Source organism: Loxodonta africana, chromosome 7 (assembly GCF_030014295.1).
Source record: "Loxodonta africana isolate mLoxAfr1 chromosome 7, mLoxAfr1.hap2, whole genome shotgun sequence".
Classification (NCBI taxonomy): Eukaryota; Metazoa; Chordata; class Mammalia; order Proboscidea; family Elephantidae; genus Loxodonta; species Loxodonta africana.
In genome coordinates, this window is record NC_087348.1 from 4,446,835 (window position 1) to 4,460,263 (window position 13,429).

Here is a 13,429-nt window from a genome sequence, read left to right on the forward strand (position 1 = left end):
TTGCTGCAGCCAGCCCTGCTGCCTGCGGTGAGCTGGGCTGCCTGCCCGTGCCCACGGCCAAAGGGCCCTCTCTGGCATCTCCGCCGAGCGGGACACCTGTTGGGCTCCCCCCACACCCCCGCGGAAAAGCTGCCGGCTCTCTGCTTAGCCACATCCTTCCTGATTGGCAGAGCCCAGAAATTTCTAGGACAGCACTGCCTGCCTGATCCCTGGAGGCACCTCTTTCTAACACTGTTCCAGTTCCTGCTCTATCAGACTCTGTCGCCAAAATGCGTTTACGTTGGGATTTAGGCGACTTCTCTGAGAAGGTGGGACTCCCTCTGCCCGCCCAGCAAGTGCTCCAGGAAGGAGCTTTCTGGGGCAGTAAACACGCCAGTCACTGTTACAGAGCCGCCCTCACTGGGCTCCCCAGGTGCCACTGCCCCTGCCATCTGGGGCTGCCTTAGCAGGAGCCCCGTAGCCCTTACGCCCCGAGCTCCAGAGGCCCCAGGCTGTATCACACATACTCCGCACACCCACCAGTAAACCAGCGGAGTCGCCTCTGACTCACAGCGCCCCCTCGTGTGTCGGAGAACAACTGCGCCCCACAGGGTTTTCAGTGGCTAATTTTTCAGAAGCAGACCACCAGGCCTTTCTTCCAAGGCACCTCTGAGGAGACTCGTACCTTTCAGTTAACAGCCGAGCGCTTAACCATTTGCACCACCCAGGGACTCCCCCACACACCCACATCCCTGATTAAATATACCTTCTTGCCATAAAAAATTCTGAAATGGGTTTTGTGATGGTGCCTTTGATCCCATTTGGCTGCATGTAACTCGTTGCGTTCACTGCCAGCCTCTGGGGCTTCTTGGTGATCGTCACGCGTCCCCGAGAGTTCTTTCAGAGTTAGGAAATGTGATTTCTGAGTGGTTTTCACATGAAATGGAGTGTTTATGGACGCTAAATGTAATGAGTAATGAAGTTGACCCGGGTGCATTAAATTAAATACATACTAATTTTGCTGTGGTTTGCTCTTTGGATATGCGAGCCGGTCGATTGTATTTTCTAGGTAACAAAGCCTTAACTAGTTACTTCTGCAAAGATCTTGTTTCCAAACAAGGTCACACTCCAGTACGGAGGCTTAGGACTTGGATGCATCTTTCTGGGGGACACAGTTTCACCAACTATCCCAGGCATCTTTGTAAGGACCGAGAGTGGGTATGGTTTGTCCCTACTAAACGCCAGGCACCCAGCCCATCGCCTGACCTTTTGTAGGTCTTCAATAAGCAATGGCTTAGTGAATGTACTAATTAACGTACAGCTTTATCATTGGCCCCAAATGCTTCTGAACTTCAGTCCTAGACCAAAACCCAACCACAGTTTAGCAAGGAAGAAATGGAATGCAGCTATTTTACTTGGCAGGTTCACCCTTCCAACGGGACACCAGGTCCCCTGGTAGAGCCATCTGGTCCACTGCGGCAGGCCATGGCTTGAAAATCCAAATGCCAGGGATGATGGCCTCCGTGTGTGATGAGACAGACAGCCACACCGAGTCCTGGTGCTCACACATCTCTGCCAGCCCAGGCCTGGCTTCCTGTGGCTCCACGGTGACACCTCCTCCAGGGCCAGGCTCCATTGCCAACGGAGCTTGTTGAGTGACTGGCAAATCCTAAACACCAACTGTCAGGGCTGGCACCTGCCATGTCTTGAGCCGAAGGAAGTCGAGCCATCACCGAAGGCTCATGGCACCTTGTTGAGAGGCAGTGAACCCGGGGCCACTATTGAACGGCAGCTGGTGCACGGCCGCCGGGGTCTTTGAGGCAGGCTCCAGAAGCTTTCTCAGGCCGGCACTTGGGGTGAGGACTCGCCCATATCTCAGGGCACACCCCGATTTGCCACGACCCTCACTTGCTCCGAGTGTACTCAGTAAGGTCTTTAAGGTGGCGTGCAGTGGGACTGTTGGGTGGGTGAGTGAGAACATGGAAACCTTTTTTTCTTTTTTTTTTTTATCTTAGTGAAAGTATACACGACGAAAGATGCGCCTTTCAACAATGCCTGAGCGTACAGTTCAGTCATTGCGCAATGTCACAATGACATTGGTGACATCCTTCAAGTTGTGCCACCATCTTTACTATCCTTTTCCCCATTATTCCACCACCATCATCTTAAACTCACTGCCCCCTAAGCGTCCCATCCACCCTTCACAGTTGCTGTTGTCAGTTTGGTCTCACAAAGATAATTCTTTAGAAGAGCGTAATGTACTTTACTAATTAAAATAAGCTATTTTTTAATTCAAAGAAGACTGCAGGAGACAGTTTTGCTGTAAGGTTTAAAGTTTACAGATTATCTCTGGGCAGTAGTTTCAGGGACTCATCCAGTCTCAGTGGCTCCATAAAGTCAGGAATGCCATGAGAATTTCAAAATCTGTTTCACATTTTACCCTTTCGATCAGGATTCTTCTGTAGAGCCTTTGATCCAAAGAACATGGAGACCTTTAATGGTCCCTATAGTGTGGCTCTCCCAGGTAATTCAACATGGAACCATGCTTTCCAGCACTGACGTGGTCTGTGACGCACTAGTGGACTTGCTGGTGCACAGTGAGCACCCACAGGGAGGGGTCACCTCACACCCACCCACTCATTGTGCTGACCTCTAATGCATTCACTCTCTATCTGCTGAATGGCCTCCTAAGTAGATGTGCTGTTTTTGTTTTTGCTCACCCTCCACTGAATTGGCCCCTGACTCATGACCACCCAATGCACAATGGAAAAAAAGCTACCCAGTCCTTTGTCATACCCATGATTGGTTACAGATAGGACCATTGTGATCCATAGGGTTTCATGGGCTGGTTTTCAGAAGTTGGTCACCAGGCTTTTCTTCCTAGTCCATCTTAGTCTGGACGCTCAATCTGTTCAGCATCACAGCAACATTCAAGACTCCACCGTCCGTCAGATGGGTGATGGCTGCATGTGAAGCGCATTAGCCAGAAATCGAAGCTCCGTCTCCCTCATGGAAGGAGAGTTCTACCACTGATCCAACTCGCATATAAGGAAAACTGCATTCTCCGTGGCAGCTCGTGGCTTATACTCCATCTTCGTATGAACTAGAAAAAAGATGCCAGCACCTTCCTCAAGGTACTTTACTTCCATCTGTGGAGAAATTGCCATCATAAATAGATAGGCCTATGATGGCTATACTGGCGGTCTACCTCTGAAAAGCGTTAGCCAGTGAAAACCTTATGAATAGCAGTGGAACATTGTCTGACATAGTGCCGGAAGATGAGCCCCCCAGGTTGGAAGGCACTCAGAAGACAACTGGCGTCAATGAAGAGGAGGAAGATCCTCAACAAGACGGATTGACACAGTGGCTGCAACAACGGGCTTAAGCATAACAACAGCTGTGAGGATGGAGAAGGACCAGGCAATGTTTCGTTCTGTTGTCCATGGGGTCGCTGTGAGTCAGAACCGACTTGACGACACCTAACAACAACAACAATGATGGCCATAAGGAACCCTGGTGCAGTAGTTAAGCACTCGACTGCTAACTGAAAAGTTAGCTGTTCAAACTCACCCAGAGGCTCCGAGGGAGCAAGATGTGGCAGCCTGCGTCTGTAAAGACTACAGCCGGAAACAGTGCGGGGCAGTTCTGCTCCTTCCTGTAAGGTGACTATGAGTTGGAATCAGCTTGACAGCAATGAGCTTGGTTTTTGGTTTTATGATGGCTCTAAGAGGCCTGGTGGTACAATGGTTAAGCACTCAACTGCTGACCAAAATATTGGTGGTCCAAACCCACCCAGCAGCTCCTCGGAACAAAGAGCTGGTAATCTGCCTCCATAAAGATTACAGCCCTGAAACCCTAGAGGGCAGTTCTGCTGTCACATAGGGTCGCTGTGAGTCAAAACTTCACTCAGTGGCAGCTAAAAACAATGATGGCTATGGTGTCAATGGCAGGCTCTGTGGTTGTTCTGTGAGCGACCTGCACAACTGTGCTTGGCAGGGCTCCCGTTGCAGGTGGAAGGAGTCAAAGGAAGTGTTACGATGAGCAGCACTTATGACCATCCTTTTTTTATTTTTTGTACACGTATCACTGGAAATGAGTACTACATAGAATGTTGCGGGGCGTGATTTGCTGAAGTTGTCTTTATCTGTAAGTTTATAGGTAACGTTTCCAAACCCCAAAGACAAATAAAGATTGGATGTATAAAGACACTGATGATAAACTGGAAAAAAAAACAAGGTATTCAGCTTACATCAGAACCAACTTAGCAGGAAGTCGTCGGAACAGAACCCCAGTGTAAGTCGGGGACTACCTGTTTATGAAGTGCCATCCTGCCCTGATCAGAAAACACATTTGAAGAGAACACAGCAGGATTCCATCTCCTTGTTCAGTCAGCAGCACAGGCTGGACCCACCAAGGGCAGACATGTGCCACATATTGAGCTTCAGAGAGGAAGAGGACAGGATGTGACATTTGCTCCCACGGAGCTCACAGCTGATGGGATGACCCGTTGATGCGATGACCGTGGGAAGGGTCCTGACAGGCGGGGGCAACGTTCAAGGTGATCCCTGTGAGAGAATGGATGGAGTTGCCCCTTGTGGGCAGTTTGGGGATGGCTTGCACCCCAGGCACAGGTTGGTGAGCTGACCAGTGCTGGGGAGGACAGAGGGAGCACCACCCCCAGGCAGTCAGGTGCCGCAATGGTGGCTGTGCAAGATGGAGCCAATCACAGGCCAAGTTCAGGGCACTGAGGGAGTGAAAAGAATGGAGTCACAGAGCCCACAGGAGGCATGATGTGAAAGACCCGGTGTGACAGTGGGGCGCGGCTGTTTGGGGGGCCACACGGCTTTGAGCTCTGAATGCCCATCATGGCCAGAGTGTGGACAGCAGGACCAGACCAAAAACCAAGCCCCTTGCCATTGAGTTGATTGCCAACACCATGTGTGGGGAGTACAACTGTGCTCCATGAGGTGCTTTGTTTGTTTTAATAGGTGAATTTTATTGCGTCTTAAAAATATCAACCATGTTGTTGCTGTTGTTAGGTGCTGTCCAGTTGGTTCAGACTCAAAGCAACAACAGAGCAAAACACTGTCCGCTCCTGCACCACCCTCACAGTTGTTGCTACGTTTGAACCCACTCTTGCACCCACTGGGTCATTCCATCTCGTTGAGGGTCTTCCTCTCTTTTACTAACCCTCCACTGTACCAAGCATGATGTCCTTCTGCAGGGACTGGTCCCTCCTGATAACATGTCCGAAGTATGTGAGGCAAAGTCTCGCTATCCTTGCTTCTAAGGAACATTCTGGTTGTACTTTTACCAAGACAGATTTGTTTGTTCTTCAGGCAGTATACGGTACAGTCAATATTCTTTGCCAGCACCACAATTCAAAGACGTCAATTCTTCTTTGGTCTTCGTTAGTCATTGTCCAGCTTTCGCGTGCATATGAGGTGATTGAAAACACCATGGCTTGGGTCAGACGCACCGTAGTCCTCGAAGTGACATCTTTACTTTTTAGCGCTTTAAAGAGGTCTTTTGCAGCAGATTTGCCCAGTGCAATATATCGTTTGATTTCTTGACTGCTGTTTCCATGGCTGTTAATTATGGATCCAAGTAACATGAAATCCTTTTATCCATTTATCATGATGTTGCATATTGGTCCAGTTCTGAGGATTTTGGTCTTCTTTATGTTGAGGTGTAATCCATACTGAAGGCTGTGGTCTTTGATCATCATCAGTAAGTGCTTCAGTCCTCTTCGCTTTCGGCAAGCAAGATTGTGTCATCTGCATAACGCAGGTTGTTAATGAGTCTTCCTCCAATCCTGATGCCCCGTTCTTCTTCATAGAGTCCAGCTGCTCGGATTATTTGTTCAGCATACAGATTGAATAGGTATGGTGAAAGGATACATTGAATAGGTATGGTTAAAGGCTACAACCCTGATGCGCACCTTTCCTGACTTTATACCAATCAGTATCCACATGGCCTGTTCTGTTCAAATGACTGCCTCTTGGCCTACGTACAGATTCCTCATGAGCACAATTAAGCATTCTGGAATTCCCATTCTTTTGCAATGTTATGCGTAATTTGTTATGATCCCCACAGTCGAATGCCTTTGCGTAGTCAATAAAACACAGGTAAACATCCTTCTGGTATTCTCTGCTTTCAGCCAGGATCCATCTGACGTCAGCAATGATATCCCTGGTTCCATGTCCTCTTCTGAATCTGGCTTGAATTTCTGGCAGTTCCCTGTCGATATACTGCTGCAGCCGCTTTTGAATGATATTCAGCAAAATTGTACTTGCGTGTGATATTAATGATATTGTTCAATAATTTCTGCGTTCTGCTGGATCACCTTTCTTTGGAACGGGCTCAGAGATAGATCTCTTCCAGTTGGGTGGCCAGGAAGCCGTCTTCCGTATTTCTTGGCATAGACGAGTGAGCACCTCCAGCGCTGGATCTGTTTGTTGAAACATCTCAATTGGTATCCCGTCAATTCCTGGAGCCTTGTTTTTCCCCAGTGCCTTCAGGGCAGCTTGGACTTCTTCCTTCAGTACCATTGACTCCTGATCATATGCTACCTCCAGACATGGCTGAACATCGACCAACTCTTTTTGGTATAGTGACTCTGTGTATTCCTTCCATCTTTCTTTGATGCTTCCTGCATCATTCAATATTTTGCCTATAAAATCCTTCAATATTGGTACTCAAGGCTTGAATTTTTCTTCAGTTCTTTCAGCTTGAGAAATGCCGAGTGTGTTCGTTCCTTCTGGGTTTCTTATTCCAGGTTTTTGCACATTTCATTGTAATACTTTGTTTTCTCAAGCTGCCCTTGAAATCTTCTGTTCAGCTCTTTGACTTCATCATTTCTTCCTTTCGCTATAGCTACTCTTCCTTCAAGAGCAAGTTTCAGGGTCTCTTCTGCCGTCCATTTTGGCTTTTTCTTTCTTTCCTGTCTATTTAATGACTATTTGCTTTCTTCCTGTATGATGTCCTTGATATCATCCCACAACTCATCTGGTCTTCCGTCATTAGTGTTCAACGCATCAAATCTGCTCTTGAAATGGTCTCTAAATTCAGGTGGGATATACTCAAGGTTGCGCCTTGGCTCTCATGGATTTGTTTTAATTTTTTGCAGCTTCTCCTTGAACTTGCATATGAGCGACCATTGGCCCTGGCCTTGTTCTCACTGACGATATTGACCTTCCCCATTGTCTTTCTCCACAGATGTAGTTGCTTTGATTCCCGTGTATTTAATCCAGCCAGGTCCATGTGTATCATCGCTGTTTATGTTGTTGAAAAAAGGTATTTGCAACAATTAAGTCGTCTGTCTTGCAAAATTCTGTCATGTGATCTCCAGCATCATTTCTGTCGCCAAGACCGTATTTTCCAACTCCTGATCCTTCTTGTTTGTTCCCAGCTTTTGCATTCTGATTACCAGTAATTATCAATGCATCCTGATTGCATGTTCAGTAGTTTCAGACTGCAGAAGTTGGTAAGAAACTTCCATTTCTTCATCTTTGGCCTTAGTGGCTGGTGTGTAAGAAACTTCCATTTCTTCATCTTTGGCCTTAGTGGCTGGTGTGTAAATTTGAATAATAGTCATATTAACTGATCTTCCTTGTAGGTGTACGGATATTATCCGATCACTGACAGCATTGTACTTCAGGATAGATCTAGAAATGTTCTTTTTACAACGAATGTGACGCCATTTCTCTTCAATTTGTCATTCCTGGCATAGTAGACCATCCGATTGTCTGATTCAACATGGCGAATACCGGTCCATTTCGGCTCACTAACGCCTAGGATATCTACCAATCTTTATGCATTCCATTTCATTTTTGACAACTTCTAATTTCCCTAGGTTCATACTTCGTGTATTCCATGTTCTAGTTATTAATGGATATTTGCAGCTGTTTCTTCTCATTTTGAATCGTGCCAAGTCAGCAAATGAAGGTTCTGAAAGCTTTATTCCTCCCATGTCATTAAAGTCAACTCCACCTTGAGGAGGCAGCTCTTCTCCAGTTGTATTTTGAGTGCCTTCCAACCTGGGGGGCTCATCCTTCAGCAGAATGTCAGACAGCATTCTGCTGCCATTCATAAGGTTTTCGCTGGCCATTTTTTTAGAAGTACATCTCCAGCCCCTTCTTCCCAGTCTGTCTTAGGGTGGGTGGGAGATCTACTGAAACCTGCCCAACCTGAGTGACCCTGCTGATATTTGAAATACCAGTGGCCTACCTTCCAGCATCACAGCCACACGCAAGCCACCCCAGTATGACACTGGTAGACGCGTGGTGGATTTTATTGCATATTAAAAATATCACCCAGAGGTCTGAGCAGTCATCTGGCCTCACTTCCGTAGCTGGACGACACTTACATCTTACTCATCAGCCTGTTGGATGGTTCTTTTTTTGGGGATATAGATACCATCCAAAAATTTTTGGATGTCCTTGTATTTAACTGTTGTGGCTTGCTGAATTAAAGCAGCTGAATTTGATACAAGTTTAGTGTCACTCCTTTCAAGAATTAACTCATCTTTCTGGACTTGAGATACTGAACAGGCAACACCTGGCTGTATGTGAACCCTACGGATGTATTTTTCACCAAAGAAGTTTCAGATTTCAACAAGAGACCCACTTTCCTGACTAACGCCATTGATGGGCAGTGAGCCTACAAAGACCTTATCCTGTAACGGAACCCCAGTGTGACGTCCTTGATCATCTTCTGTACGTGGCTACAGACCGCACGAACTGGACTCAGTGCCTTTCTATTTCCCCACCATTTGTCAGCACAAAGCCCCTTCTTTTCTTTCCAAGGAGACTGATTCTACACTGACATGATGGAAGTCCCCCGCAAGGCCCCTCTGGGGTCCCTCCCAACAACTGTGCTTCCCTTTTACGGAATGTTGACAGTCTGGTTGCTAAGAATGGTCTTCGTTCTCGCGGTAGACGCGGCAAAGAGCACTCTGCAGGGTTTTCTTGGCTGTGACCTTTCAGAAGCAGCTCACCAGGCCTTTCTTCTGAGGCATTGCTGGGTGGGCTGCAGGGTGGGCTCAAACTACTAACATTAGGTTAGTAGTTGAGCACAGTTTGCACCACCCAGGGACCATCAGACCCTAAAAGGCAGGTATTATTGGCCCTACTTTGCAGGTGGGGAAAGTGAGGCTCTGAGGACCAAAGCCAGTAGATGCCAACGTTGGGATTCAAACCCAGGTCCATCTGTGGTTGGAGCTGGATGGGGTGGAGGTGGGCAGGGAAGCCTGTTTACACCCTGAAGTAACACAGGAAGGAGATGTGAATACCCATCCTCTTAATATCAGAGATGGAAGAATTTGGGGCTCACTCGGTAACTGGGATGGAGCCATCGGGGTTTGGGGCCAGACAGTGGTGCTGTCACGTAGCGATGAGAAAGTGTGTGGATGGATCAGAACTGCTGAGGGGGTTTAGAGAGGGGACAGGGGACGGTCGCCATTAGTCTGCGTGGTGGCGAATCGGCAGCCTTACGGAGGGGAGAGAGGAAGTCGGGGAGGAGGTGGAGCATCGGTGAATGAGGGGCAGCTGTCACTCAGCACAGGCGATCGAGGGCTCACCTACTAACTGAGCGGAAGGTGAGAGAGCAGGCGCCGGATGCCCGACAGCTGGTGTGTGCTCGGGACGTGCTGGAGTCCCTGGGTGGCACAGACGGTTAAGCCCTCGGCTGTTAATCAAAAGGTTGGAGGTTCGAGTCCTCCCAGAGGCACCTCGGAAGAAAGCCCTGGCAATCTACTTCAGAAAACTCAGCCATTGGAAACCCTGTGGGGCGCAGTTCTACTCTGACGCACGTGGGGTCGCCGTGAGTCACAGTTGACTCAACGGCAGCAGGTTTGGTTTTGGGGGGTGTTTTGGGGGGGTACCAGGAACACTGCTGAGGGTTCTGGATGGTTATTTCATCACTTTCTCATCATGGCTCCCCGAGGCACGTGTTGCTGTTATTCTCATGTGCAGAGCCGCCATCTGAGGCTCAGAAAGGTCAAGTGCCGTCACCTTTGGGTCCGAGGTCATGGTGGCAAAGCTGGGATTTGAACCAGGTTCTCTGATGCTCCTACCCCTCCACCACCACCGAAGCACCCCCTCTCTTGTGCTGTCCTGAGGGAGACTGCCCCTAGAAGCTCCCCGTTAGGTGGACGGATGGCAGGAAACTGTGTTTCCCCTGTTGAGACACTCGGAGCCAGAGGAGCTTTGGGACATTTGGGGCTGGGCAGAGGTGGGCAGTGTGGACCTTGTACCCCCGGGGCAAGAGGGCAAGGGTGGAGAGAGGTGGACAGGAACCCTGGGAGTGGGTATCCTCTCTGTGGTCTTGGGCGGGATCCCAGCATCTGCTCCGGAAGGGGCTGAGTAGGGGCCTCAGCTTCAGTGGCCGGGGCTTTTGAGCGCCTGTCCCTGGCCAATCCTTTCATGGTCATAATAACCCCAAAGGCTGCAGGCCCAGCCGCCACCTGGGAGGCCGGGCGACACCGCCTTCCCGTCTGGGACTTGTTCTCGGGGCAGTATTCCCCTCAGGGCCTGCTGGCATCCTTCAAAGCCCCCCTGCAGCCTTCTCTCCTGGAACCCAGCCCTCTCTCCCAGCCCTTTAGTGCCTGGGGAGAGTTTCCCTTGGCTCCGCCCCCCTCCCCCCCACCTGCTTCCCACTCAGCCGCTCCTCAACTGACTTCCGGCTGCAGCAGAGCCCGGGGGCACCGCACCCCCTCTGCGCCCTCTCTGCAGCAGGGGGCAGGGGAGGCAGGCCGCGCTGGGCAGACCCTTTCTGTCTCCACACCTCATGCCTCCAGGGGCAGGGACTGCACAGCCACGCACCACTTCTGTAGATGAGCGGAGGCTTGGGCCGCCACAGCAAAGTTGGAGCGTTTGGGTTTCTTTGTAAAACAAACAAAAACGCTCTGCTAAGAGGCCCAGTGTGGCCTTAAACTGTCACCTCTAAGGGGACGGCCTACATGGCCCCCGCTGCTGCCCCCGCAGCTCAGCATGCCCCAAAGAGGCAGGTGCTCCTGGCAGCTTTGGTGTCGCTAACAAGATGGGGTGCTGGCTAACGAGCTCCCTGCACTCTGCACCCCAAGTCCGCTGCGGCAGCGGCCACAGGAAGGCACCCGAAGTCCCGGCCGCCTTGCCCCCGACGCCTGCCACGACCCCGGGCCGGGGTCCTCCGTGCGGATGACGCGGGCCGCGGCCGTCAGATGACTGTGGGGGCTCCACCACACGCCACATGCAATAGGACGGGAGAGAGGGGGGCGGTGGACGCATCACAGGCCCTGCGTCTCCCGGTGCCTTCCGCCTGCTCGTGCACAGCGCCGAGAGAATTGGATTTTTTTTTAACCTCCTTAGAGGAAAGAAAAAAAAAAAACGCTGCCTCATATCTCTGCCGGCTGATGGCACTTGGCCGCCTGCGGGGCTCGCGGACGACCCTGGCCAGCGGGCCACTTACTTTCTGTCCCCCCGGCGTCCCCGCAGCCCCCGGACGCCGCCAGCACGGCCACTCCTGGCGGCCGCAGCACCACGCAGGATCCTGCCCGCCTGCTCGTGCCGGCCCCCCTCCTCGTCCCCGGTGCCACCGAGCTCGCCTATCCCGTCAGCCGCCCCCCTCCCAGCTGCCTTGGCTCCTCCTGCGCCCCGCGCTGCTGCCGGCTGCTCTCCATGCAGCCGGGGCCGGCCAGCCGGGCTGATTAATTGGCTAGGATGATGAACGTCCCCGGCGGAGGAGCGGCCGCGGTGATGATGGTGGGTCACAATAATGGTCGCTGTCCCCGGAATTCTCTCTACAGTGACTGCATTATCGAGGAGAAGACCGTGGTGCTGCAGAAGAAAGACAATGAGGGCTTCGGATTCGTGCTCCGCGGGGCCAAAGGTAAGAGCCGCTGCTCCCAGCCGGGTGCGTTCACGTGTGTGAGTGTGTGGTGTGTGTGTGTGTGTGTGTGCACGCCTGTATGGTAAATGTTCCCCTGCTCGCAGATAAGCGTTTTTCCTGGGGGCACTTGGTTGCTAGACAACCGTATTCTTTAACATTCTGCCTTCCTCGTGAGACGTTGTTGGGCTTCCTTTGGAAAGATTTTTAATTTTCTGTGCAGGCCATGGCTTAGGGGGCTCCGGCACTCCCTCCCCCGACCTTTTCTGTTAAATTATGGGGGACAGTGTGTATTCTGTGGTTCAGTTCAGCCAGATCGTGGCTAGAGTCGGAGCTCTGGGTGTCAGAGGCCGAAATTACCCAGCCCCGAGTTCCAGGGACCTGGAAACCGCCCCGTTCCACGAGTGGGCTTGGGTTCCAAGTGCAGCAGGCAGCAGTGAGCTCCTCTCTAAGGTGACTTTGCAAAGGCAATGTGGCAAGATGGTCCCCCTGCCTTGGGCCGAGCCAGCACCATATGTGTGACTTGGCCTGTGGTGCAAGGCCCTGGAGCTGCGTTCCATGGAAATGGTCCCACCACCGGCCCTTAACTTGGGGGCTTCCTTTCAAAGGAAAACAAAATGGCATCAAGCATGTCCCCATGAAAGAAACCGTCTGTCCCTGCGTGTGGGGTAAGGCATGTGTAAGTTCCCTCTCAGGGCCTCTGCCAGCACTGGGCTGGGGGTCCTGGGCCTGTGCTGCGGGAGGCCGCCTTCCTTGGGAGTCAGTCCCCACCTGCCTTAAGCTTAGGCGTCCCTGGTGATGGTCTGTCCAGAAAGAGAGAGAAAAGGAGATAGATCTTTCTCTGTGTGTGTGTATGTATGTGCGTGTGCGTGTGTCCACGCCTGCTCATGTGGTGTGTTCTACCTTCCCCCTCCGAGACCATCTTCATCTCAGCCCGCCCATCCACCCCCAGCCTCCCATGACTGCCAAGAAAAGTCCCTCTCTTGCCCTGGAGTTGCACTTGGCAGGCATGAGGGCCCCAGAAGCCAAGCCTCACTCCACAGAGGAGCAGCGCCTGGCCCTCCCGTGGACTCTGGCTGCAGAACGGCCGCCCAGAGCGAGCTGCCTGAACCAAGAATGCATGAGCCGACTCCAGGTCCACGGCCGCCCACAGGGTCGGCGCTCTGGTCCACCCGAGTTCCAAGCTGAGTCCCCTTGGTTGTGACTCTACGTAGACGTAAATTTGGCAAGTGGCTCAGTGGGGTGTTTCTGTAGCTCCGTGTGGCTTGGGAGGAACTTTTCCATTTTTAGAACTGAAAATGTTTAGTCACGGATGCTTTTAAAGAAAATGACAGGCGTGTAGACATGTACAGCCGAGCACGTTATCCAGTGTTTTCGGCACAGAGGCCAAGGAATAGGATGGAGGCACCACAACACAGTTGGCTTGAGTTGACGTTAACCCATGAGTTTGAGTCTCAGGCCCTTCACAGAAGAGTGCTGGCCTGGACCCCCATTTCCAGTCGAAGACACATGGTCGCCTTTCCCCCAGGGTCCTGTAGGGAGGCGGGGCCTGCCAACTTGGAAAACATCTCCTGGGTGTGTAATG

General features: G+C 51.3%; 1 protein-coding gene across 2 annotated transcripts in view; it reads left to right on the forward strand.

The window, feature by feature from the left end:
• The window catches only part of SHANK2 (SH3 and multiple ankyrin repeat domains 2), a 571,155-nt gene that overhangs the window by 369,872 nt on the left and 187,854 nt on the right, over positions 1-13,429 (forward strand). For both annotated transcript variants that reach the window (XM_064287611.1, XM_003422618.4), the window contains one exon: positions 11,765-11,847. In XM_064287611.1, the coding sequence (XP_064143681.1) occupies positions 11,765-11,847 (83 nt within the window). The remainder of the gene's footprint in view (positions 1-11,764; positions 11,848-13,429) is intronic.